Below are 26,067 nucleotides of genomic sequence, written 5' to 3' on the forward strand. Positions count from 1 at the left end.
GGACAAGGGGACAATAGTTGCCCCATTCAACTCGTCTGAATAGCACCTGCCAACGGAAAAAAATCCATATTATTTCAGATGAGTACAAAGAAAGAATCAAAGACAAAGACAAGAGGCGCACTAATACGATGCACACACAATATTTTATTACGTAACAGATTTTACTAGGCTGACCCACAACCACACTGACTGAAACCCCTCATCACCGAAAATACCATCACTAACAATTCAGCACAATACATGACACAGCATACCGTGAAAAATTGTATGACTGACAACCTTACGAAACAAATACACATTCAATAAAAGATATGCCTGGAGAAATGAAGGATTTTGACCATGAATCACGGCTATAACTGTATTTAAAACTTGGAATTTTGTGCTAAAATATAATATAATCTATATTTTATTATGCACATATTTCATTGATACCTTTAATTGCATCATTGATACCTTTAACCAAATATACCCCCAACATATGTTGCATACAGATGATACTCCTACAACGTCCTACTGTCATGGCCAGGGGCGAAAATCTCAGTTCATAGGTCTACGGGATTTTCATTTGAGTCCTAGGATGGAATATCACACTGACCCTATGTCATCTGAATGAGAAATTGAAGCAGTGAGCTAAATAAATACACATTTAAATAACAATAAGACATTTTACTACAGCAAGAGGACAGAGAGAACCAGGTCAGGGCGCATGGGAGGCAGAGTTAAGTAAAGGTTATTTTTACATTTATTTTTTGATTTCGAGTAATAAGGAAGAAACGGACACCAGTCAAAAAGGTTCTATGGGAAACGCAGGCCATTCTTCTATTCATCTGAAAGCAAGGGAAAGGAAATATAATGAAAAAAAAGTGGAAACAGAGTTTTCCATTGATAGTCATGTGGACCATAATCTAAATGATGCTAGATGGATAACCATGTGTGTCCTTTACCTGCTGTAAACCTCTATGAGAAGAAACTATACAAATAGGAAAACCCAACGATCCCGATAATGGCACAGCACAATGTGATCATCATCTTCTTCTGTAGATTAAAAAAACCAACAGAGCAAAAGAAGTGAGAAACAAAAAAAAAGAGGATAGGAACCCATCATAGCACAGTTAAAATATAACAGAACGGATTGCTGGTCCCTATTGGACTTAATCAAAAACACTTAAAGTATTTAACAAATTCGTTATGTACAACCTACAGTATACGCTACCGGTCAAAAGTTTGAGAACACCTACTCATTCAAGGGTTTATCTTTATTTTTACTATTTTCTACATTTTAGAATAATAGTGAAGACATCAAAACTGTGAAATAACACTTATGGAATCATGTAGTAACCAAAAAAAGTGTTAAACAAATATATTTTATATTTGAGATTCTTCAAATAGCCACACTTTGCCTTGATGACAGATTTGCGCACTCTTGGCATTCTCTCAACCAGCTTCACGAGGTAGTCACCTGGAATGCATTTCAATTAACAGGTGTGCCTTCTTAAAAGTTCATTTGTGGAATTTTTTTCCTTAATGCGTTTGAGCCAATCAGTTGTGTTGTGACAAGTTAGGGGGGTATACAGAAGGTAGCCATACTTGGTACCTTCTGTATACCCCCCATACCCCCCGTTTTCTAAAATAAGCAAAGAGAAACGACAGTCCATCATTACTAACACATAAAGGTCAGTCAATGTGGAACATTTCTAGAACTTTGAAAGTTTCTTCAAGTGCAGTTGCAAAAACCATCAAGCACTATGATTAAACTGGCTCTCATGAGGACCGCCACAGGAATGGAAGACATAGAGTTACCTCTGCTGCAGAGGATAAGTTCATTAGAGTTACAAGCCTCAGAAATTGCAGCCCAAATAAATGCTTCACCGAGTTCAATTAACAGACATCTCAACATCAACTGTTCAGAGAAGACTGTGTGAATCAGGCCTTCATGGTCAAATTGCTGCAAAGAAACCACTACTAAAGGATACTAATAAGAAGAGACTTGCTTGGGCCAAGAAACACAAGCAATGGACATTAGACTGGTGGAAATTTGTCCTTTGGTCTGTAGTCCAAGTTGGAGATTTTTGGCTCCAATCGCTGTGTCTTTGTGAGACGCGGTGTGGGTGAACGGATGATCTCCGCATGTGTATTTCCCACCGTTAAGCATGGAGGTGGTGTTATGGTGTGGGGGTGCTTTGCTGGTGACACGGTCTGCGATTTATTTAGAATTCAAGGGACACTTAACCAGCATGGCTACCACAGCATTCTGCAGCAATACAAGATCCCATCTGGTTTGGGCTTAGCGGGACTATAATTTGTTTTTCAACAGGACAATGACCCAACACACCTCCAGGCTGTGTAAGGGATATTTTACCAAGAAGGAGAGTGATGGAGTGCTGTATCAGATGACCAGACCTCCACAATCACCCGACCTCAACCAAATTGAGATGGTTTGGGATGAGTCTGACCACAGAGTGAAGGAAAAGCAGCCAACAAGTGCTCAGCATATGTGGGAACTCCTTCAAGACTGTTGGAAAAGCATTCCAGGTGAAGCTGGTTGAGAGAATGCCAAGAGTGTGCAAAGCTGTCATCAAGGCAAAGGCTGGCTATTATAAGATTCTCAAATATAAAATATATTTTGATTTGTTTAACACTTCTTTGGTTAAAAGATGTCTTTACTATTATTCTACAACACAAAAATAATGTAAAACCCTTGAATGAGTCTGTTCTAAAACTTTTGACCGGTAGTGTATCATTTTGAAAATGTGAAATTTTATCATCAGTAATAGACATTCTGTGCAAAACAAGGTAGATAGGACTGTAAACATCTCATCAAAACTCCAATGGAAGGAGACAGTAACCCATAGGAGGATGACATACGAAGGACCATGCTAACATGGGAGAGCAGGGGGGAGGGTGTGTGTCTGGGTCAGTATGGCCTGTTTTTGTGTGTGTGTGTGTGTGTGTGTGTGTGTGTGTGTGTGTGTGTGTGTGTGTGTGTGTGTGTGTGTGTGTGTGTGAGAGAGAGAGAGAGAGTGAGTGAGACAGAGAGAGAGAGACACACACATACCTGCTCTTGATTGCTTCGATCACGTGGACTGGGATATGTTCCGCATTGCGTCAAACATTGACGAATACGCTGAGTCGGTGAGCGAGTTTATTAGCAAGTGCATCGGACATGTCGTACCCACAGCAACTATTAAAACATTCCCAAACCAGAAACCGTGGATTGATGGCAGCATTCGCGCAAACCACTGTTTTTAATCAGAGCAAGGTGACCGGAAACATGACCGAATACAAACAGTGTAGCTATTCCCTCTGCAAGGCAATCAAACCAGCTAAGCGTTAGTATAGAGACAAAGTAGAGTCGCAATTCAACGGCTCAGACACAAGAGGTATGTGGCAGGGTCTACAGTCAATCACGCATTACAAAAAGAAAACCAGCACCGTCGCGGAACAGGATGTCTTGCTCCCAGACAGACTAAACAACTTCTTTGCTCGCTTTGAGGACAATACAGTGCCACTGACGCGGCCCGCTACCAAAACCTGCGGACTCTCCTTTACTGCAGCCGACGTGAGTAAAACATTTAAACGTGCTAACCCTCGCAAGGCTGCAGGCCCAGACGGCATCCCCAGCCGCTTCCTCAGAGCATGCGCAGACCAGCTGGCTGGCTGGTGTTTACGGACATATTCAATCAATCCTTATCCCAGTCTGCTGTTCCCACATGCTTCAAGAGGGCCACCATAGGTTTCTTGGGTACAGGAACAAAGGTAACTGAGCTAAACAACTACCGCCCCGTAGCACTCACTTCCGTCATCATGAAGTGCTTTGAGAGACTAGTCAAGGACCATATCACCTCCACCCTACCTGACACCCTAGACCCACTACAATTTGCTTACCGCCCCCAATAGGTCCACAGACGACGCAATCGCAACCACACTGCCCTAACCCATCTGGACAAGAGGAATACCTATGTGAGAATGCTGTTCATCGACTACAGCTCAGCATTTAACACCATAGTACCCTCCAAACTCATCATCAAGCTCAAGACCCTGGGTCTCGATCTCGCCTTGTGCAACTGGGTACTGGACTTCCTGACGGGCCGCCCCCAGGTGGTGAGGGTAGGTAACAACATCTCCACCCCGCTGATCCTCAACACTGGGGCATCACAAGGGTGCGTTCTGAGCCCTCTCCTGCACTCCCTGTTCACCCACGACTGCATGGCCATGCATGCCTCCAACTCAATCATCAAGTTTTCAGACGACACTACAATGGTAGGCTTGATTACCAACAACGAGGAGACGGCCTACAGGGAGGAGGTGAGGGCCCTCGGAGTGTGGTGTCAGGAAAATAACCTCACACTCAACAAAACAAAGGAGATGATTGTGGACTTCAGGAAACAGCAGAGGGAGCACCCCCCTATCCACATCGACGGGACAGTAGAGGGTAGTAAGTTAAGTTCCTCGGCGTACACATCACGGACAAACTGAATTGGTCCACCCACAGACAGCATGGTGAAGAAGGCGCAGTAGCGCCTCTACAACCTCAGGAGGCTGAAAAAATTCAGCTTGTCACCAAAAGCACTCACAAACTTCTACAGATGCACAATCGAGAGCATCCTGTCAGGCTGTATCACCGCCTGGTATGGCAACTGCTCCGCCCACAATCGTAAGGCTCTCCAGAGGGAAGTGAGGTCTGCACAACGCATCACCGGGGGCAAACTATGTATATACTGTACCCGATACCATCTACTGCATCTTGCCTATGCCGTTCTGTACCATCACTCATTCATATATTTTTTATGTACATATTCTTCATTCCTTTACACTTGTGTGTATAAGGTAGTTGTTGTGAAATTGTTAGGTTAGATTACTCATTGGTTATTACTGCATTGTCGGAACTAGAAGCACAAGCATTTCGCTACACTCGCATTAACATCTGCTAACCATGTGTATGTGACAAATCAAATGTAATTTGACTTCACAGTACCTTTAACCCAGACTCTAGGTTAGGGTTCCCCAACTAGCAGCCCCCTGGCCAAATTTGGCCTGCGGGTGATTTTATTTGGCCCCCAATGTTCAGAGAAAAAAACCTGTTTAGGCTTCTTGCATTCCATTTGCAGTCTACAAATTATGTTACTGCTCCATGACCATCCGCTCAAGAAAAACAGCCCACAGCTAATTCTAGTTGATGATCCCTGCTCTAGGTGCAGCCATTGCCGTAAGAGATCTCATTCGCCACTTGCTGTATTACAATACAGCAGATTGATAATTACCTATCACCATCAATACACATTTCTTCAGAGAAACACATGCACTTAGTCAAACAAGATTCCCTCTGCTAACTCAGTATTGCACAGCGCAAATTTCAGCAGCATAAATCACAAAACATAGAAAAACAAAGCAGTCTCAACCAAACCATTAAAAAACGAAATATTTTATTCCTTCATTAAAATCTCTGGAATCCATCATAATACTACAGTGAAGATTACATTTAAAATGTTCAGCTTGAAATGTCCAGACCCTCAATGTCCCATTTAGAGCCTCGTCATTGGCTACTGCATCTGAGGTGCATGAAATGAATTTTATTGGACAGATTGTAAAGGAAGGCATAAGAAGCAAATCAGATGTTCGACGAAGATCTCTCCCAAACGCTCAGAGGTAAGGTGTGCTTTAGGAATTTTTTTAAACTATTCAAGTGGCACCAAACATGCACAGAGTCATTGCTTTCACATAGACTGAAGTGAAATCCACTCGTGTCCCTCAATACAAGAATCATAGGGGAGTTAAACAATGCACCATTCCTCTGTGGGCTGGAGGAGGCTACTTTTCAGCTTGGAGGTTCAGAATGGCAAGACAACAAGGCAAGGGTGGTGGCGGGGGTCATTAGGTTTCTGTAACGGGGAAAGGAGTGTCAGGTTCCCTTAAGTGCGGATCAAGATCAATCAAATTATTAACATTATTGGAAAAATAGAAAGCAGTTCAGAGAATTTAAATGAAATGTTGCACGGTGTCCATTTAGTTGTGTGTGAGGGTGAAGATTTCCACTTCTTCAGATTCCCTTTTTTTGTTTAGCTTTATCAGGGGCTAATAACCAGTCTCAGCTTTGGTCCCCTTGTTTCTCTCCCACCTGGTGCTCATCCTCTCAGCCACCCCAAGGGGAATACCAGCCTGCTCCAACTAGGAAGTCCCACTGGCTGGGCCTTTTTCTATAGTTACAGTAAGAGAGGGGGAGTGTCCAAGGGCAAGGGAAGGGATAGGTTAAGTCTTCATCCCCCTCTTTGGCTTCACAGCTCGAGGAGGGCAAGATTGAGTGATGAAGATGAATGAAGAGGGTGAGGTTAGGGGGCGTGGTCCCTCTATTACCCTACTGTCTGTGATAGGATGATGGCGAGGATGAGGACAGCGAGCACAGCACAGACCACTGCTATAATGATTGTCTTCTACAGAGGGGGAGAAAAAAAGGGGAGAACAAATACATGTATTTACGGTAACAAATGAGATGGTGTTAGACAGACAGAGGTACTGAGGGAAATGAAGCTCTTAACATGATGGGCGGGAATCTCATGCACTGTTAGCCATCATCAGGTCATTCTGACCAATGGAGGCTCTTTGATGCAGAGTATGCAGAGCTTTTATTGTCCGATACGGGTCAGTGATTGACAGCAAATGAAGATCCCGCCCATCATAACACAGTGAATCATCATCACATGTATAGTCAAACAGGACACACTACACAGCCCAAAGACCCCAATGAGAAACTGAAACCCGCATATACAATCCCACACATCCCAAAGACACCATTGAGACGGACACACACCGTGCCAATCAGTGACCAGGCCATAGAGCTAAATAATATAATTTCTATGGACCCAGCCCTTAACATAAGCAACAAGAGCACTTGTGTTATGCTTAGCAGGAACTCCTGATAAGACATGCAGTACCCAGAGATAGTCCAAACGCACCCCATAAACAGACCAAGGAGCATGAACACATACACATTTTACCACCACCACACACACACACAGCCGAAGGCAAGGAAAATGTAAAACGTTGCCAAAGTTCCAGATCCCACTACACCCACTAACACTCCAGAGTCCCTCCAACTTTACTCACCCTTTACACAACTCTTAATCGCACATGTCTCATTTCTCCTTCAATCCCACCGACAACCCAATAATCAGAGCCACTATAGCCAGCACGATAACCAGAACTGCCACTATTATCACCATTTTCTGTGGGGAACAATTAAGTGTCTGCTATGAAGACCATTTATTGTGGGCAACAACCTTAATAACAATTGAAAAGGACAAAGCAACAACAAACATCTCTTTCGAACATTTTTAAACATCCTAAAACATACATGCATGCATGACTCAGAGCAAAATGTTACATAAAGTGACCATAAATCACTCTAAAACACGCAAATCTACAGTCAACCACCAAATCAAGGGGTCCCGAGTGGCGCAGCAATTTCAGGCACTGCATCTCAGTGCTAGAGGAGTCACTACAGACCCTGGCTCGATTCTAGGCTGTATCACACAACCGGCCGTGATTAGGAGTCCCATAGGTAAGCGCACAATTGGCCCAGCATCATTAGGGTTTGGCCAGGGTAGGCCGTCATTGTAAATAAAAATTTGTTCTTAACTGACTTAACTAGTTAAATAAAACTAGAAAGGAAGCGGAAAATGAAGAGAGAGAAGGAGAAAGAGGTGTGTGTGTGTGTGTCCTCTGTTGAGGGGTATTGGTCCAGATCTGGAGAAGGAGGGTTCAAGGTTTGGGATGGGGATCGTTGGGTACCAGGGTGCCAGCCCAATAGATGCTGGTCAACGGATCAGGAGGAAAGGCCAGGGGGTGGGACTTGGGCCTTTTTATTGCCACTCACACGACGGGCCTCCTGCTGAAACTTGGCGGCTTTCTTAGTGTCAGCTACCGCCCGCTCCACGAAGCCCACCGATTGGTCCATGTTGCTCTCAATCCTTTCAATCATTCCACCCTGGCAGAGGGCAGGACATTGTAGGAAAGAGATGTGCAGAGGAAGTGACAGAGAGAGACGGGTGCAGAGAAAAGCAGAAAAGACGACAAACGTAGATTGTTTTACGGTGGCGTGTGTGTGATCAACAGTGTGTGAGGGGAGTGTATACAGTCCTTAGAGTGCACGTGGTTTACTAATGTGAAGGTGTGTGAAAATGTTGATGTGCTTCAGAAATTGCTGCATACTGTACAGAAGCTTCCTAGAAACAGGGACAGTTACCTCAGTAGATTCAGGTTAAGGTAGTTAGTAAGACGGGTGTACTTGATGATTCATATCAGGGTGTTGGATGGAGTGCAGTACCTTGCGTGCTTTGCTCTGGTACCTGATGGCTTTTTTGGTCTCAGTCTTAGCCACTGCTATGTGGTCCTGCGCTTTACACACTTGAGCTTCTATATTGTTTACAATGTCACCCTGAAACAAACAAAACACACACAGTGAGTATACAGACAAAGAAAAAAACAATAAGAAAGCAGGAGTATCTATTCAACTCCATGGTAACAGAGAGAATCAGACAAAAAACAAAGAGGAATATGTTAGGAAGTGGTAAGATGCTTACCTCGCACACGACTTCCCCTCAGACAGCATAGGATAACCAACAAGATACATGTGGTTACATAGAGTATATGTAGCTGTGGTGACTATACAGTATGGGGTTGTGTCGATTCCAATGTGGCTACGTTAAATGTGACTCTTACTAAGAATGGAGACTCGCACTGAAGATGAATGAGTTATGGGAGGGAGAGAGATGGACACAGAAACAAGGGGAACTCTGTCCCAAAACATGGGGAAAGGAAAGCACAGCAGAAGAAGCGGGGGAAGGAACAGAGAACGACCAGGAGAAAGTGAGAGGTTACTGGGAAAGAGAAGGTAAAAACAGCACGGTTGACAGACAAAGAGGGAGCGAACAGGAGAAAACAACGTTAGACACAGTGGGGTTAAAATGTAGGGTAGAGATCTGAGATAATGATGGATGGATGACTGAATAGATGGCTGAGACAGAGGAGGAGTGTACCTGGCTCTCCACTAGCATGGCGATGTCCACGAACATGTCATGTAGCTCTTTGATGCTGCTCTCCAGACGCACAATGTCTTTGTGTCGCGCCTCGATCTCACTGAGAGCCTGCTTCGAGATCCCAGAGTCCATGATCTAAAGAAAGGAGACCCTTAGTACACGCACTCGCGCGCACACACACACACAATTTCTTACCCCTGAAGTGAAAACGGCTGAGTTTCCACCCTCTAACATCTCTTCAAGCTCCTCGTCTGTCGTAGCTTTACCAGCTGAGAAACAGAGAATCATTTTAGTACATACATGAGGTTATGGTCCACTTGTGTGCATATAAAACAGTGTGTAAGACTGTGGGTAACTCACTGATCTCTAGTTGTCTCTGGATGCGTCCTTTACTCCTCTCCCTGAAGTCCAGCTGGGCCTCGTTGTACTTGGTCATCACGTCTACAAACTTCCTGGACAGCACTGCATGCTGGGAGGACATGAAACAGACAGGGCCACAAGCTTTAACAATCCAATAGTTATTCATTTCTATAGTAACATTGACGGTTAGGCACCGGGTTACGTAAACGGTTAGGGGAGAATTTTCAGAAGCTGACCTGTGATTTGCGTATCCGCATGTCGGCTGAAATCCTCTCCTCTTCCTCAGACTCCAGATTCCTCTCGATGGCTGAGAACCAATCAACATGATTCACCAATCAGTATTCACCCATACCCGAATTAACCAATCAGCATTTAGTCTGTCTGTGATTCGTATCATGTGTGAGGGTCTTACTTTTGAGTTTGTTGCGGGCGTTGTTAGCCATCTTCTTGATGTCGTTGGTGACAGCCTCCAAGTCATCCTGCGTTTCTGGAGGAAAAAACACAAATGAAAACAGACACACTGACAGTAACAGGCAAAAGGTAGAAAAGATGGGTGGGGAGGGGTTCATAGAGAGTAGCAGAGGCAGTATGTTTTACTCTGGTCTGATGTGGGGGCAGACAGTATGACTGAGTAGAGCTTCTTGACTTCAGAGACATTCTCATCAATTTTATCAATACTGTTCCTGATGTCCTCGATCTGAAACAGAGTAAAAAAATTGTTACACACACACACACACACCACCACCACCCCCCCCCCACCCCCCACCACCCATTTCAAAAACACTCACCTGAGAGAAGAACTCATCCATAAAAGCTGCATTGTCAATAGCAATTTCCACTTCCTCATCGTCATTGTCGCATGTCTATGAGGAAAAGCAGAAGGCAGCATGAGTAGATTACGTAATGTATTCAAACACAGTGGATCAACCGCATATGTACACTGACGTCATAACTGTAAATAGAGAGCATAAGTACAGAGACCACAAGGCTTGGTGATACCGACACTGAGAAGGGCGAGGAGGGCTGAGGAAACAGAACCAGTTTTTAGCTGACCACTCCTGCATGAATAAACGTCAGACAAAACGAGTAAAACAGACAACACCACCATGTCTGTATTGTCAGCTGACCTGAAAGGGGGGAAGGGGGGGGGGGGGCAAGACATAATATTTAAGTGCCTTTGAACAGGGTATGGTAGTAGGTGCCAGGAGTACTGGTTTGAGTGTGTCAAGAACTGCAACACTGCTGTTTTTTTGAACGCTCAACAATTCCCTGTGTCTATCTACCTGTGCCCATCACCCAAAGGGTCTATCCAGTCAACTTGACACAAAAGTGGGAAGCATTGGAGTCAACACGGGCCAGCGTCCCTGTGGAACGCTTTCGACACCTTGTGGAGTCCATGACCCAACGAATTGAGGCTTTTCTGAGGGCAAAAGGGGGTGCAATTCAATATTAGGAAGGTGTTTTGTACATGCAGAGTATGTACACACACTTATTACATACATACATACACGCTCAAAAGTTTGGGGTCACTTAGAAATGTCTTTGTTTTTGAAAGAAAAAACACCAGAGTGTAGATTAAAATACCAGAGTGTAGATTAAAATACCAGAGTGTAGATTAAAATACCAGAGTGTAGATTAAAATACCAGAGTGTAGATTAAAATACCAGAGTGTAGACATTGTTAATGTTGTAAATTACTATTGTAGCTGGAAACGGCTGATTTTTAATCGAATATCTACATAGGGGTACAGAGGCCCATTATCAGCAACCATCACTCCTGTGTTCCAATGGCATGTTGTGTTACTAATCCAAGTTTATCATTTTAAAAGGCAAATTGATCATTAGAAAACCCTTTTGCAATTATGATAGCACAGCTGAAAACTGTTGTTCTTATTAAATAAGCAATAAAACTGGCCTTCTTTAGACTAGTTGAGTATCTGGAGCATCAGCATTTGTGAGTTCGATTACAGGCTCAATATGGCCTGAAAAAAAAAGCACTTTCTTCTGAAACTCGTCAGTCTATTCTTGTTCTGAGTAATGATGGCTATTCCATATGACAAATTGCCAAGAAACTGAAGATCTCGTACAACGCTGTGTACTACTCCCTTCACAGAACAGTGCAAACTGTCTTTAACCAGAATAGAAAGAGGAGTGGGAGGCCCTGGTGCACAACTGAACAAGAGGACAAGTACATTAGAGTGTCTAGTATGAGAAACAGACGCCTCACAAGTCCTCAACTGGCAGCTTCATTCAATAGTACCCGTAAAACACCAGCCTCAACGTCAACAGGTAACTTCGGGATGCTGGCCTTCTAGGCAGAGTTGCAAAGAAAAATCCATCTCTCAGACTGGCCAATAAAAATAAGAGATTAAGATGGACAAAAGAACACAGACACTGGACAGAGGAACTCTGCCTAGAAGGCAAGCATCCCAGAGTTGCCTCATCACTGTTGACATTGGGACTGGTGTTTTGCGGGTACTGTTGTGAGCATGCCTGCTCCATTCTGTGCTCTCGATGACAACAGGCCATGAATTGTATCAACATTGCGCGCTGCTCCAATGTAACAAATGTACAAATTTAACTGAACAGAAGACTCATCAGGGTCACTGCTAAATTCTATATATTTTTTTAACTGATGTTGGTAGTATCGTATGAGACGTTTTGGTACCAGTACACCGTGCAACACTACTCTGTACCGGACATTATTACTAAGTAGCATTAGTCTGAAGTCCACTCAGTGTTCTCCTTGTTCAATGTAAAAGGGTTATCCATTTCATGTCAACCAACATCTGTTATGATGCATGTAAATGTAATTCAGAATGACTATTTAGTCTTGTGATTCAGGAAGGCTATTAGCTTTTGCTCTATAGGCCTTTGCCTTTAATCCAACATGCCTTTTAGGCATTTTGCTCTTTAGCCACCATGCTTTCAGCCGCTGTTAGCCACTAGGGCTAAAACACCAGCATGTTTAGCCTCTGGTGCTATTAGCCTTTTCATTTTGACATGATTAGCTACCTGTAGACTGGAAGCTCTTTTTACTTCAAATTTGACTCAAGTCTTGTCTCCTCTTTACCTTTAAAAATAGTCAACTATGCCATTGCAGAATTCAATCTACACCTCTCTGCATGTTGTCTTTTTTTCCCCCTCAGCTAACAACTAAAATCTCAAACTGAATGTCAGTGTTTGTCTTAGAGTGCTACTGTATGACTTGAGTCCAAAGTCCGAGTGCTTTACGTTCCTTGTCAAAAAGCAAGATCAAAGTCGAGACAAAGATGTGGCACGGCACCTCTTGTTTTTCTCCTCATTCCCAGTCCCTCCCTCCCCCTTGCTCACTCATTCCACAAATGCATCAGCTGAGTTCAAGGTCTCGGAGTCAGCTGATTCCCCTGTCAGTCACACTGCATACAGGTTGGACACACCAATACAGTACTTTTTAAATCATAAAACTGGAAAGGAGAGCACTTCCAAGATAAGGATTGTTGGTGGGGAATTAAATTCACCAGGATATATTTTCTCATCATGAGACTAAGGGGGGTATAAAGATTTACTCATGATTTACACTAGCAAAAGCTCTATACATGTAAAGACATACCTATGGACACTCACATGCCTAGTTAGACACAGACACACAAACAGTCTCACTCTCTTACAGTGGTAATGCTGCGGCAGTGAGATGAGACTATGCACTCTTTTCCTTCCTGTGTACTCACTCAAGTCTCTCAACAAAAACGAGGGAGGGGGAATAAAATATGTGAAAGAGTTGGGTTTGTGATGAAGTGTGTCAATTTAACACGGAGACCACTCGGTTACAAGGGTGGCTCAATCTCTCTCTTTAGTCATCTGTCGGTTATAGAACCTTCTCAACCAGGCTCACAAATGTAGCTAACTCATCTTGTGATTTATGACTCCACTGCCCTTGAGAGGATTCTGAACATGCAACTCGAGACATACAATACCAGTCAAAAGTTTGGACACACCTACTCATTCAAGGGTTTTTCTTTATTTTTACTATTTTCTACATTGTAGAATAATAGTGAAGATATCAAAACTATGAAATAACCCATGTAATGTAGTAACCAAAAAAATAGTGTTAAACAAATCAAAATATATTTCATATTTGAGATTCTTCAAAGTAGCCACCCGTTGCCTTGACGCTTGGCATTCTCTCAACCAGCTTCATGAGGTCACCTGTAATGCATTTTAATTAACAGGTGTGCCTTCTTAAAAGTTAATTTGTGGAATTTCTTTCCTTCTTAATTAGTTTGAGCCGATCAGTTGTGTCGTGACAAGGTAGGGGTGGTACACATGAAAACATTTGATGAAGATGGTGAATAATCACTGCAAGACGAATAGGTAGAGGAGAGCCTCATTCTGGTCCAAATATGAAAAATCAGGACCCTCAAGAAAACCAGGCATTAAAATAAAATTCAACAATATTCAGAAATGTATTGACCTTAGCTGGGAATCAAATAAATATTTTAAAAAACGAACGAATTTGCCCATGTTTATCATATTTCCAGCAACGTTCTGTGGAGGCAATGAGAATACCCATCTGTGTGTGTGTGCGGTGCGCACGTCTAGCACTTTGTGTGGCCGTTAGCAATGATGCTTATTCTTCTGGTAGATGGAAAGGAGTCCCCAAAACCCAGCATGTTAACGACAAAGTAGCCTGTTTCCCTGGCAGAATGATATCACGATTATTCATCAATCCAGTGGGTATTTGTTTTGCAAACTCTACCATCACATGTACGATACAAAAACACAGCTAAAGAGAAGCCTCTTGCTAGGTGTGCACAAAATATCTCAGATTATTCCCAGACATCTAAAGTCGTCTCCTGATGTGGTTTAAGCATTGTGGACTTGAAAACAACAAAATAGGATGTTCTATTTTTTTTAACTATGATTTTGAGAGCAAATACCTGAATAAAAAAATGATAATCTGGGCTATTTACTTCATGTTTCAGTTTGAATAAAACACATCATTTGAAGAACAAACATGGCGGCATAGCAATTAATATATTGCAGTAAATCTGTAAATAAAACTTTAATATTCAAGAGTTAAAAGATGCTCAAAGTTTGTTCATACCTCACCATGAGACATCCATGTCTTTCTCATTGGAAAAGATAAACGGTTGAGATATAATTCTAAAGCTTAGAAACAGGGTTATCAAACTTTTATAATTTCAGGAATAAAATAAGTATAATATATTCTGTCTTTCTTCCCCCATCTTAAACAGCAATGATATAAAAACACGTAATGTTGATATCATTTTCAAAGCTTAGACCTTATTTTACATTATGTCGAGGTGTGCGTTGTGCCTGCCATCAGCTGAGACACAACATGGTCTTGAATACAGACATGGTGGGTTGGGTTGGGCGATATCCAAAATGTGGGAGCCAGATTTTTATACAGTTACTGTACCACACACACAAGGGGCCCTACTAAAATATATATATATACACAGTGGGGCAAAAAAGTATTTAGTCAGCCACCAATTGTGCAAGTTCTCCTACTTAAAAAGATGAGGCCTGTAATTTTCATCATATGTACACTTCAACTATGACAGACAAAATGAGAAAAAAAATCCAGAAAATCACATTGTAGGATTTTTAATGAATTTATTTGCAAATTAAGGTGGAAATAAGTATTTGGTCACCTACAAACAAGCAAGATTTCTGGCTCTCACAGACCTGTAACTTCTTTAAGAGGCTCCTCTGTCATCCACTCGTTACCTGTATTAATGGCACCTGTTTGAACTTGTTATCAGTATAAAAGACACCTGTCCACAACCTCAAACAGTCACACTCCGAACTCCACTATGGCCAAGACCAAAGAGTTGTCAAAGGACACCAGAAACAAAATTGTAGACCTGCACAAGGCTGGGAAGACTGAATCTGCAATAGGTAAGCAGCTTGGTTTGAAGAAATCAACTGTGGGAGCAATTATTAGGAAATGGAAGACATACAAGACCACTGATAATCTCCCTCGATCTGGGGCTCCATGCAAGATCTCACCCCGTGGGGTCAAAATGATCACAATAACGGTGAGCAAAAATCACAGAACCACACGGGGGGACCTAGTGAATGACCTGCAGAGATCTGGGACCAAAGGAACAAAGCCTACCATCAGTAACACACTACGCCGCCAGGGACTCAAATCCTGCAGTGCCAGACGTGTCCCCCTGCTTAAGCCAGTACATGTCCAGGCCCGTCTGAAGTTTGCTAGAGAGCATTTGGATGATCCAGAAGAAGATTGGGAGAATGTCATATGGTCAGATGAAACCAAAATAGACCTTCTTGGTAAAAACTAAACTCGTCGTGTTTGGAGGACAAATAATGCTGAGTTGCATCCAAAGAACACCATACCTACTGTGAAGCATAGGGGTGGAAACATCATGCTTTGGGGCTGTTTTTCTGCAAAGGGACCAGGACGACTGATCCATGTAAAGGAAAGAATGAATGGGGCCATGTATCGTGAGATTTTGAGTGAAAACCTCCTTCCATCAGCAAGGGCATTGAAGATGAAACGTGGCTGGGTCTTTCAGCATGACAATGATCCCAAACACACCGCCCGGGCAACGAAGAAGTGGCTTCGTAAGAAGCATTTCAAGGTCCTGGAGTGGCCTAGCCAGTCTCCAGATCTCAACCCCATAGAAAATCTTTGGAGGGAGTTGAAAGTCTGTGTTGCCCAGCAACAGCCCCAAAACATCACTGCTCTAGAGGAGATCTGCGTGGAGGAATGGGCCAAAATACCAGCAACAGTGTGCGAAAACCTTGTGAAGACTTACAGAAAACGTTTGACCTCTGTTATATACCCTTTGTTGGCAATGACAAAGTATTGAGAAACTTTTGTTATTGATCAAATACTTATTTTCCACCATAATTTGCAAATAGGTCCCTACAATGTGATTTTCTGGATTTTTTTTTCTCATTTTGTCTGTCATAGTTGAAGTGTACCTATGATGAAAATTACAGGCCTCTCATCTTTTTAAGTGGGAGAACTTACACAATTGGTGGCTGACTAAATACTTTTTTTTGCCCCACTGTACACACACACACACATATTTTATAGGTACAAAACAAATTTAGGCAACAGGAATCTTGATCCAGGAGGCAATTCAATGTCTCTGCTGTAACCTAGAAACTTGATTCTGACATCTAGTCCCTTAGATAGCACGTTAACAAACAAATTGCATAGCTGGAGCCCTGAGCTGGATATAATTTTAGATTTGATAGTTATACTTAACATGCAGTTAGTTATAAGCAGTGGCGTAGAACTTACCCACAAACACCTCCCATCAGTATTTTCAAAATACCCCGGTATACCACAGGAGGCTGGTGGTACCTTAATTGGGGAGGATGGGCTCGTAGTAATGGCTGGAGAGGAATAGGTGGATTGTTATCAAATACATCAAAGACATGGTTTCCATGTGTTTGGTGACATTCCATTCACTACATTTCAGCCATTATTCTGAGCCGTTCTTCCCTCAGCAGCCTCCTGTGCGTTAATACAGTATAAATTGTTATATCGCCTAAGGGTGGGTGTCATGTTTTGGCAGATAAATGTATTAAAATTGACATTTCAACTTTCAAATGGTATCACAAAGATGGTTGGAGGGTCCACACATCAGAAAAATGTTGACTTGAATGGGAAATTATACTGCCAAGCCTCCATAGGAAACCTATTGAAATCATAGAGATAAACGGTTAGACAATCATTTAAGTTCACATTTGAAAAGGTGGTTGAACCGGTGGCCATATTTATGGTATTTCAATTCAAAATTGCAGTGGTCTGAAGGGATAGGCTAATTCTATGAATTAAACTGAACAAAAATATAAAAATGCAACATGTAAAGTGTTGGGCCCATGTTTCCTGAGCTGAAATAAAATATCCCAGAAATGTTCCATATGCACAAAATGTTCTCTCAAATTTTGTGCACACATTTGTTTCCATCCCTGTTAGTGAGCATTTCTCTTTTGTCAAGATAACCCATCCATATGACAGATGTGACATATCAAGAAGCTGATTAAACAACATGATCATTACACAGGTGCACCTTGTGCTGGGGACATTAAAAGGCCACTAAAATGTGCAGTTGTGTCACAACACAATGCCACAGATGTCTCAAGTTGAGGGAGCATGCAAATTGGAATGCTGACTGCAGGAATGTCCACTAGACCTGTTACAAGGGAATTTAAATGTTAATTTCTCTACCATAAGCTGCTTCCAACGTTGTTTTAGAGAATTTGGCAGTACGTCCAACTGGCTTCATAACCCCAGACCATGTGTAACCACACTAAGGTCCTCCAAATCAGTCTTCACCTGCAGGATGGTCTGAGACCAGCCACCCAGACAGCTGATGAAACTGTGGGTTTGCACAACCCAAAAATGTCTGCAAACTGTCAAACTTCTCAGGGAATATCATCTGCATGCTCACCGTCCTCACCGGGGTATTGACCTGACTGCAGTTTGGCGTTGTGACTGACTTCAGTGGGCAAATGCTCACCTTCAATGGCCACTTACACACCGGAGAAGTGTGCTCTTCACAGATGAATCCTGGTTTCAACTGTACCGGGCAGATGTAGGACAGCTTGTGTGGGCGAGCGATTGGCTGATATCAACGTTGTGAAGAGAGTGCCCCATGGTGGCAGTGGGGTTATGGTATGTGCATGCATAAGCAACGGACAACAAAGAGAATTTAATTTTATAGATGGCAATTTGAATGCAGAGATACCGTGGCAAGATCCTGAGGGCCACTGTCGTGCCATTCATCCGCCACCATCACCTCATGTTTCAGCATGATCATGCATGGCCCCATGTCACAAGGAAGCTTAAAAATGTCCCAGTTCTTCCATGGCTTGCATACTCAGACATATCACCCATTAAAGCTGTTTGGGGGTGCTCTGGATTGACTTGTACGACAGCGTGTTCCAGTTCCCCCCAAATGTCCAGCAACTTCGCACAGCCATTGAAGAGGAGTGGAACAACATTCCACAATCATCAGCCTGATCAACTATGTGAATGACATCGCTGCATGAGGCAAATGGTGGTCACACCAGATACTGACTAGTTTTCTGATCCACACCCTTACATTTTTATTTTAAAAGGGTACCTGTGACCAACTGATGCATATCTGTATTCCCAGTCATATGAAATCCATAGATTAGGGCCTAATGAATATTTCAATTGACTGATTTCCTTATATGAACTGTAAATTATTGCATGTTGCGTTTATATATATATATATATATATTGATATTTCTATGATTGAAATGACACCCACCCTGTATTCAAGAGCATGCGTCTCAACCGATGGCAGCACAACACTAACACCTCATACACTCAGTGGCATGTTTATGTGTGCCAAGAAAACATTCCCCCACCAGCCTGTACTGTTGACGCGAGGCAGGATGGGGCCATTTTTAGATAATTGATGTTAAAGATATTTTTAAAAGTCAATCTTTAGAAATGTAAAATAATCAAGACATTATCAAATAAAAACTCTAGTTTATATTTTCCAGTGATGAAGACATAGATGTCTCATGGTATGTTGGGGTATGCAAAATGGGTCAGCTTTGAATACCTCTATCTCCTGAATGTTTTGGCATTCAGATCCAAAAAGTCCACTTTCTGACCGCTTCTTCAATGGCCAAACATGTACGGAAAGTTGTTTACGTTAAAAGGGATGCTTTCAAAAAAGTGATTGAATTCAAATGGATTTCCCGAATACTATGGGAGACAGCCTAGTACTTTGAGTGTCACCGAGTACCCAAGGGATGCGTGTCTGAACCCTCTCTGGTCTTCACAGTTCAGTACAGAATGCTGTACAACAACAAAAAAGCCAATCTATGGAGAGATCAAGCTAGTTACTACAGAAACCAGACTGAATATAATATGGTGTTCTCAAGAGACATTATCCTCGGTTTCCTGTTGTAGTCTGTTCTCCTGTCTACTGCACCAGTCAGGTGGTCTGATTATGCACGGTGCATGAACAACAATACAGCCCCACCAATTTAACATTAAGGAAAACAGCAGAGAGATAGAAAACGATGCAGAGGTCTACTACTGCCTCCACAGTCTTGTTTTATGTAAATAGCCATCCCATAAAAAAACATCCCTAAACAAACTGCCACACCATTTTGACTTTACTTCCCTTCCCAGTAGAAACCCATTGTACCTGCGAGATTGTCAATTGCTGCGCCGAGGCATTGGTAAACTAAACATGGCAAATATTTGGCCAACAGTAAGGGGTGGCCATGGTAACAGATCCTGACGCGGCTGGATTGGATCAGCAGCGCCTCACCCAAAGGGGAACCTTACATTCTTCAACAGGACAGAACATCCTGGTTCTCTAGTGTTAGAAACTAAGCTATTAAGAGAGATAATATCTTAAAATACCCAATAAAAGGTTTTAGGCTAGTAGGTCCACTCCAAGAGAGGAGTAGACAGACCAAAGACATAGTGGAAAGAGATCGGCGATGTAGAACAATCTCACCATCATAGGCCTTGCATTACGCTACTGACTTAATTAGTATAGGTGTCAGTTACACCTGCAGTTTAATTACAGGAAACAGATGTATAAATAGATGTGGGAGTTAAATAGCCTACAACCGTGTCTGCCTAGGTGCTTTTAGCAACAAAGGTGTATTTACATATACTAGCGTTGATTTTTCCAATCAATACCTTCATGAAATGCTTACCTTGCAGGCCATAACCAACATTGTGATTTTTAAGTTAAAAAAAAAAAATAGGTATTAGGAGAACAATAGATAAGTAAAGAAATAAAAAACAACAGTAAAAAGATAGTGAAAAATAACAGTAGCGAGGCTATCTACAGGCACCGGTTAGTCGGGCTAATTGAGGTAGTCTGTGGGAAAACAGAAGTTAAACGGGGGGAATTTTAAACAAAATATCTAAAAGGATTATATGATTAAAAATACTTTCCAAACATGGGTCTGTTGTAGACCAACTTCCTGTCTGCTTACCTCATGTCAAAATAAAAGTTAAATTTTTTTTGTGTCCATATATGGCCCACTTGCAGGACTTTTATTTTGGAATGAGGTAAGCAGGGAGAAAATGGGTTTATGGCAGACCTACGTTTGGAAAGTCTGTTAATAATACGATCCTTTAGATATTGTCTCAAATTCCCCTTGTCATAATAACCAACAGTCCTGCCCACCGGCACAATAAGTTGAAATGGAATTGTATTTAACTTCTGGCTTCCCACTGTACAACCCAAAACCATTGAAAGCAGTGCTAGTGCATGTAAATAGGGTTGCTAGGACATTCTGTTTAATTCCATTAGATGTTTTCTCCTCAAAGCCCTCCTGCATAAGGACCAAGCCTACAGACAATCGACAGAGTAAGATGAAATTGAAGTTGATTTAACTTCTGGCTTCCAGCGGACTATTGTGTTTTTATGCAAGCTAATTCCCAGCAACACTAGTGTGTAAATAGTTGTGCTGTCAAGTGACCTAGCTGCTTTTAGCAACACATCCCCCCTTGAACATCCCATTGGTTCCTGCTTGAGTGCCACTGAGTATCCAAGTCCTCTTTGCTAGCTGGCGTCATTCGCTCCTGCCTGCCTAACACAGAACCCAAACCGGCTGCGCGTGTGCACCATAGTGCATACATTTATTTTGTACCCCCACACCAAACGCGATCACGACACGCAGGTTAAAATATCAAAACATATATCAATATCAAAACTCTGAACCAATGACATTAATTTGGGGACAGGTCGAAAAGCATTAAACCTTTATGACAATTTAGCTAGCTAGCTTGCAATTGCTAGCTAATTTGTCCTATTTAGCTAGCTGTTGCTAGCTAATTTGTCCTGGGATATAAACATTGAGTTGTTATTTTACCTGAAATGCACAACGTCCTCAACTCCGACAATTAATCCACACATAAAACGGTCAACCAATTCGTTTCTAGTCATCTCTCCTCCTAGGCTTTTTCTTCTCTTGACTTTATATTGTGATTGGCAACATTCATAAATTAGGTGCATTACCGCCACTGACCTCGTTCGTCTTTCAGTCACCACACGTGGGTATAACCAATGAGGAGATGGCACGTGGGTACCTGCTTCTATAAACCAATGAGGAGATGGGAGAGGCAGGACTTGCAGCGCGATCTGCTTCAGAAATAGAACTTACTTTATTTTACAGGCTGACTACACCGCTCGCGTCGCAAAATAAATGTATAAATATATATTATTAAATTATTGCACACGCCAGCGAGCATCTGCGTTGCCAAGGGCTGAAATAGAAGTCAGTTCTATTTGGGAAGCAGATCGCACTGCAATGCTTTTCGACCTGTCCCCAAATTAATATAATTGGTTCAGAGCTTGTTTTGATATTTTAACCTTTGTGTCGTGATCGCGTTTGGTGTGGGGAAACAAAATACATTATGCACGATGGCGCACGCGTGCAGCCGGTTTGGGTTCCGTGTTAGCCCTTGGCAACGCAGACGCTCGTTGGCGCACACGAGCAGTGTGGGTGCAATAATTGAATATAGATTTCTAAATTTATTTTGCGATGCGAGCGGTGTAGTCCGCCTGTAACACCTGCCCTCAGCATTGTTAACAGAAATGTGGGGAAACAGTGACTAACAGGCAGGGCTAAGGACACTGTGCCATTCACCCCCGTCTCCTCCTAGCACAGCAGACGGGAGCGACACCATGTGCTAACGAGCTAGCTATCACACGGTCTCCCCAGCCTCCCGCCAGCTGTGTACTGGAGAAAAATGCTAGCTACTCCGGTACACAGCAGGTGAGAACGACACCATGTGCTAGCGACACTGTGTGCTCGCTAGCTAGCACACGTGCCACCCACACATTGCGCCTTCTGTGTACCGGAGTCCTCCTTAGCACTAGCTGGCTAAGCTAGCACAGTGTCCTTCGCTCCCTCCTGCCAAATACCTGCCCTCACCATCGTTAACAGAACTGCGGGAATATAGTGTCCGACAGGCAGGGGCAAAGGTCACTACTGGTGTGTACTACCTATAGCTAGCTACCATTGTCACCCTCACCTCTTCTTCTGTGGGGTTTATGGACAGTTGGCATCCAACGTTATTGTGCATTACCACCTACTGTTCTGTAGTGCCCCTGCCTATGTACTGGAGTCATAGCTTAAAAATGTGCCAATAGACGTATAAAGAGGGGTTCCTGTAGGTGCAAGAGTGCCCACATGCAAGAACGCCCCGAATTGCGGGATGCAGTTGCACCTTTCTCCCACATTCTCCAATCCCCTGAGCGTGCAAGGACACACTGTATGACACCTGTGGTCCCTTTACCTTGTCCTCAAACCCAACCCCCACTGTCTGACTGCCGCAGAGAACCCAAACATGTCCCCAAGAGACACACAGCAAAAACATATCCAAGTTGATCAAGTTCATACAACCTTAAACTATTATCTTTGCATCGCCTCTCATTTAGGCAATCTCTTGATTTTTAAATTAAGGCGACTAATTTGTAATCAAATAGCGTCAGTCGACCACAGGCCTTCGGATAGGATGTTGACTAGTTTGTACACTACCAAACAAGACCAATAATGAGGTAAAACATAGTTGTGTCGAATTACAGACACTCGTTTTTTTGCATAGACCATTTGTAATTTGCATGCTGCACAGGAGGTAATAACATCTGTCTAGCTCTGTGAAAGGTGCCTCTGTGTAACACATCCCAGACCCCACTTACAGCTTTGAGTTGTTCCAATCGGTCCTTCATCTTGCCGACTGTTAATAAAACAATCTAAAAGTAAATATAGTGATGTATAATTTTTTTTTTTAAATACGATCCCCAATCTGTGAAATTCGTCAACCAGCTGGACTGCTGGCTATTGAACGGAATCCCACCACCAGTGAGTTGAAAATCAACTATCTCAAAGTCTTGGCAAGGTTCTTCTTGAAAGTGTTTTTTTCCTTCTGCTTTTTCCACCAAATGTCCATACAATATGGCTGCTAGAGGGGAGAAACCCGTGGTTTTTTTGCTAAATCTCTTCGCTCTGCGGATTAAAACAACAGTTGTGTACAGCCCACATAATCTCTTTCGCTCGCTCGCCCCCAGTAATCATCCTAAAACGCACTTTCTCGCTCACGCATGCGTAAACGCCTTCTCGTATACGGGGCCACGCCCTGGCCAGTGTGATACCTGTGTGTTTTGGCCGACCTGCCATGCCATTTAAAGGGGACGCACAGTCGCTGTAAAGTTCATGATTTCATGTTGACAGGGTGAATATGATGAAGCCTACATTATTCTCGAATAAACAGCCGACCCGTATGAGAATGCGCACCAGTCTCCGCGTATTTACGCACGGGTATGTGCGTGTATTTGTTTGGTAAATACACAGGATCGATGTTTCTGCCTACCCTCCAATCCAGAGGGATTTAACATTCATTAACAAATCCCCCTCTCCATCCCCCTCCTCTCTCACACATTCATTCACAGTCTCACACAGATCATCTGTCATCTCTCTCTCTAATAGGAAACGGTTTATTACGGCGAACCTTGACCGATAGCTTGACAGCTGTTGTTGTTTGGCACCCCTACGAATGAGAGTAGGCAAAAAAAAAAAAGCAAGTCTCGGTCATAGACAGACACGCACGCACGCATGCATAGCCAATCAACACAAATCCTATTCAAGTGAATTTGAGGAACTGTGGAACATTCGTTTATGTTAACCACTGACTGTCATGAGTCCACACTATAGACCAGGGGTGTCAAACTCATTCCATGGAGGGCCGAGTGTCATCTGGTTTTTGTTTTTTCATTTAAACGAAGACAACCAGGTGAGGGGAGTTCCTTTCTAATTAATGACCATAATTCATCATCACGTATAAGGGAGGAGTGAAACCCCGCAGACACTCGGCCCTCGGTGGAATGAGTTTGGCACGTGCCATAGACTATATACAGTACCAGTCAAAACTTTGGACACACTTACTCATTCAAGGGTTTTTCTTTATTTAGACTATTTTCTACATTGTAGCATAATAGTGAAGACATCAGACTATGAAATAATACATAAGGAATCATGTAGTAACCAAAAGTGTTAAACTAATACAAATGTATTTTATATTTATCCACCCTTTGCCTTGGACAGCTTTGCACACTTTTGGCATTCTCTCAACCAGCTTCATGAGGAATGCATTTTAATTACCAGGTGTGCCTGGTTAAAAGTTCAATTGTGGAATTTCATTCATTCTTAATGCGTTGCGTTGTGACAAGGTAGGGGTGGTATACATAAGTTAGCCCTATTTGTTAAAAGACAAAGTCCATATTATGGCAAGAACAACTCAAATAAGCAAAGAGAAACGACATTCTGTAACCAATCCCTCTTCATATCAGGGCTGATTGGAAAAAGCTGTTCAAAAGAGGACATTGTATTATCATTTCTTTGTACTCCCCGATGAAGGCCATGCAGCCGAATGGGGTCGTGTGATTGTGGAGGCCAGGTCATCTGATGCAGCACTCTATCACTCTCCTTCTTGGTCAAATAGCCCTTAGACAAGCCTGAAGGTGTGTTGGGTCATTGTCCTGTTGAAAAACAAATGATAGTCCCACTAAGTGCAAACCAGAAAGGATGGCGGTATCGCTGCAGAATGCTGTGCTAGCCATGCTGGTTAAGTGTGCCTTCTAAATAAATCACTGACAGTGTCACCCGCAACGCATCCCCACACCTTCTCCTCCATGCTTCACGTTGGGAACCACACATGCGGAGATCATCCATTCACCTACTCTGCGTCTCACAAAGACACAGTGGTTGGAACCAAAACTCTCTAATTTGGAATTGCCAGACCAAAGGACAGATTTACACCGGTCTAATGTCTATTTCCCGTGTTTCTTGGCCCAAGCAAGTCTCTTCTTATTGGTGTCCTTTAGTAGTGGTTTCTTTGCTGCAATTTGAACACGAAGGCCTGATTCACATGATGTTGGGATGTGTCTGTTTCTTGAACTCTGAAGCATTTATTTGGGCTGCAATTTCTGAGGTTGGTAACTCTAATGAACTTATTTTCTGCAGCAGAGGTAACTCTGGGTCTTCCTCTCCTGTGGCGGTCCTCATGAGAGCCAGTTTCATCATAGTGCTTGATGGTTTTTGCAACTGCACTTGAAGAAACTTTCAAAGTTCTTGAAATGTTCCGTATTGACTGACATTAATGTCTTAAAGTAATGATGGACTGTTGTTTCTCTTTGCTTATTTGAGCTGTTCTTGCCATAATATTTAACCAAATGGGGCTATCTACTGTATACCCCCCTACCTTGTCACAACACAACTAATGCTCAAACACATTAAGAATGAAAGAAAGCTGGTTGAGAGAATGCCAAGAGTGTGCAAAGCTGTCATCAAGGCAAAGGGTGGCTACTTTGAAGAATCTCAAATATATAATATATTTTGGTTTGTTCTAACACTTTTTGGGTTACTACATAATTCCATATGTGTTGTTACATAGTTTTGATGTCTTCACTATTATTTTACAATGTGGAAAATAGTCTTGAATGAGTAGGTGTGTCCAAACTTTTGAGTGGAACTGTATATACACTGCTCAAAAAAATAAAGGGAACAATAAAATAACACATCCTAGATCTGAATTAATGAAATTTTCTTATTAAATACTTTTTTCTTTAAATAGTTGAATGTGCTGACAACAAAATCACACAAAAATTATCAATGGAAAT

General features: G+C 42.5%; 1 protein-coding gene across 4 annotated transcripts; it reads right to left on the bottom strand.

The window, feature by feature from the left end:
• Positions 1–124: 124 nt before the first annotated feature.
• stx3b (syntaxin 3b) lies at positions 125–23,548 on the bottom strand. 4 transcript variants are annotated; one of them, XM_090198378.1, is made up of 12 exons: positions 23,092–23,486; positions 10,181–10,255; positions 9,990–10,089; positions 9,805–9,879; positions 9,629–9,699; positions 9,393–9,501; positions 9,228–9,301; positions 9,033–9,167; positions 8,321–8,431; positions 7,871–7,981; positions 945–1,035; positions 125–827 (listed from the first exon to the last, which is right to left on the bottom strand). In XM_090198378.1, the coding sequence occupies exons 1-11, from the start codon at positions 23,119–23,121 to the stop codon at positions 958–960; spliced, it is 969 nt and encodes a 322-aa protein (XP_090054504.1). In that variant the 5' UTR covers positions 23,122–23,486; the 3' UTR covers positions 125–827; positions 945–957. The 4 variants fall into 4 exon arrangements, with proteins under 4 accessions (XP_090054504.1, XP_090054503.1, XP_036798858.1 ...); XM_090198377.1 differs by lacking the exon at positions 8,321–8,431; XM_036942963.2 differs by lacking the exons at positions 125–827; positions 945–1,035; positions 7,871–7,981 and adding exons at positions 5,407–6,428; positions 7,102–7,220 and having other exon boundaries at positions 23,092–23,548.
• Between the last annotated feature and the right edge of the window lie 2,519 nt (positions 23,549–26,067).

The sequence above is a fragment of the Oncorhynchus mykiss genome, chromosome 14 (assembly GCF_057628025.1).
Source record: "Oncorhynchus mykiss isolate SJ-2025 chromosome 14, ASM5762802v1, whole genome shotgun sequence".
Taxonomy (NCBI): domain Eukaryota; kingdom Metazoa; phylum Chordata; class Actinopteri; order Salmoniformes; family Salmonidae; genus Oncorhynchus; species Oncorhynchus mykiss.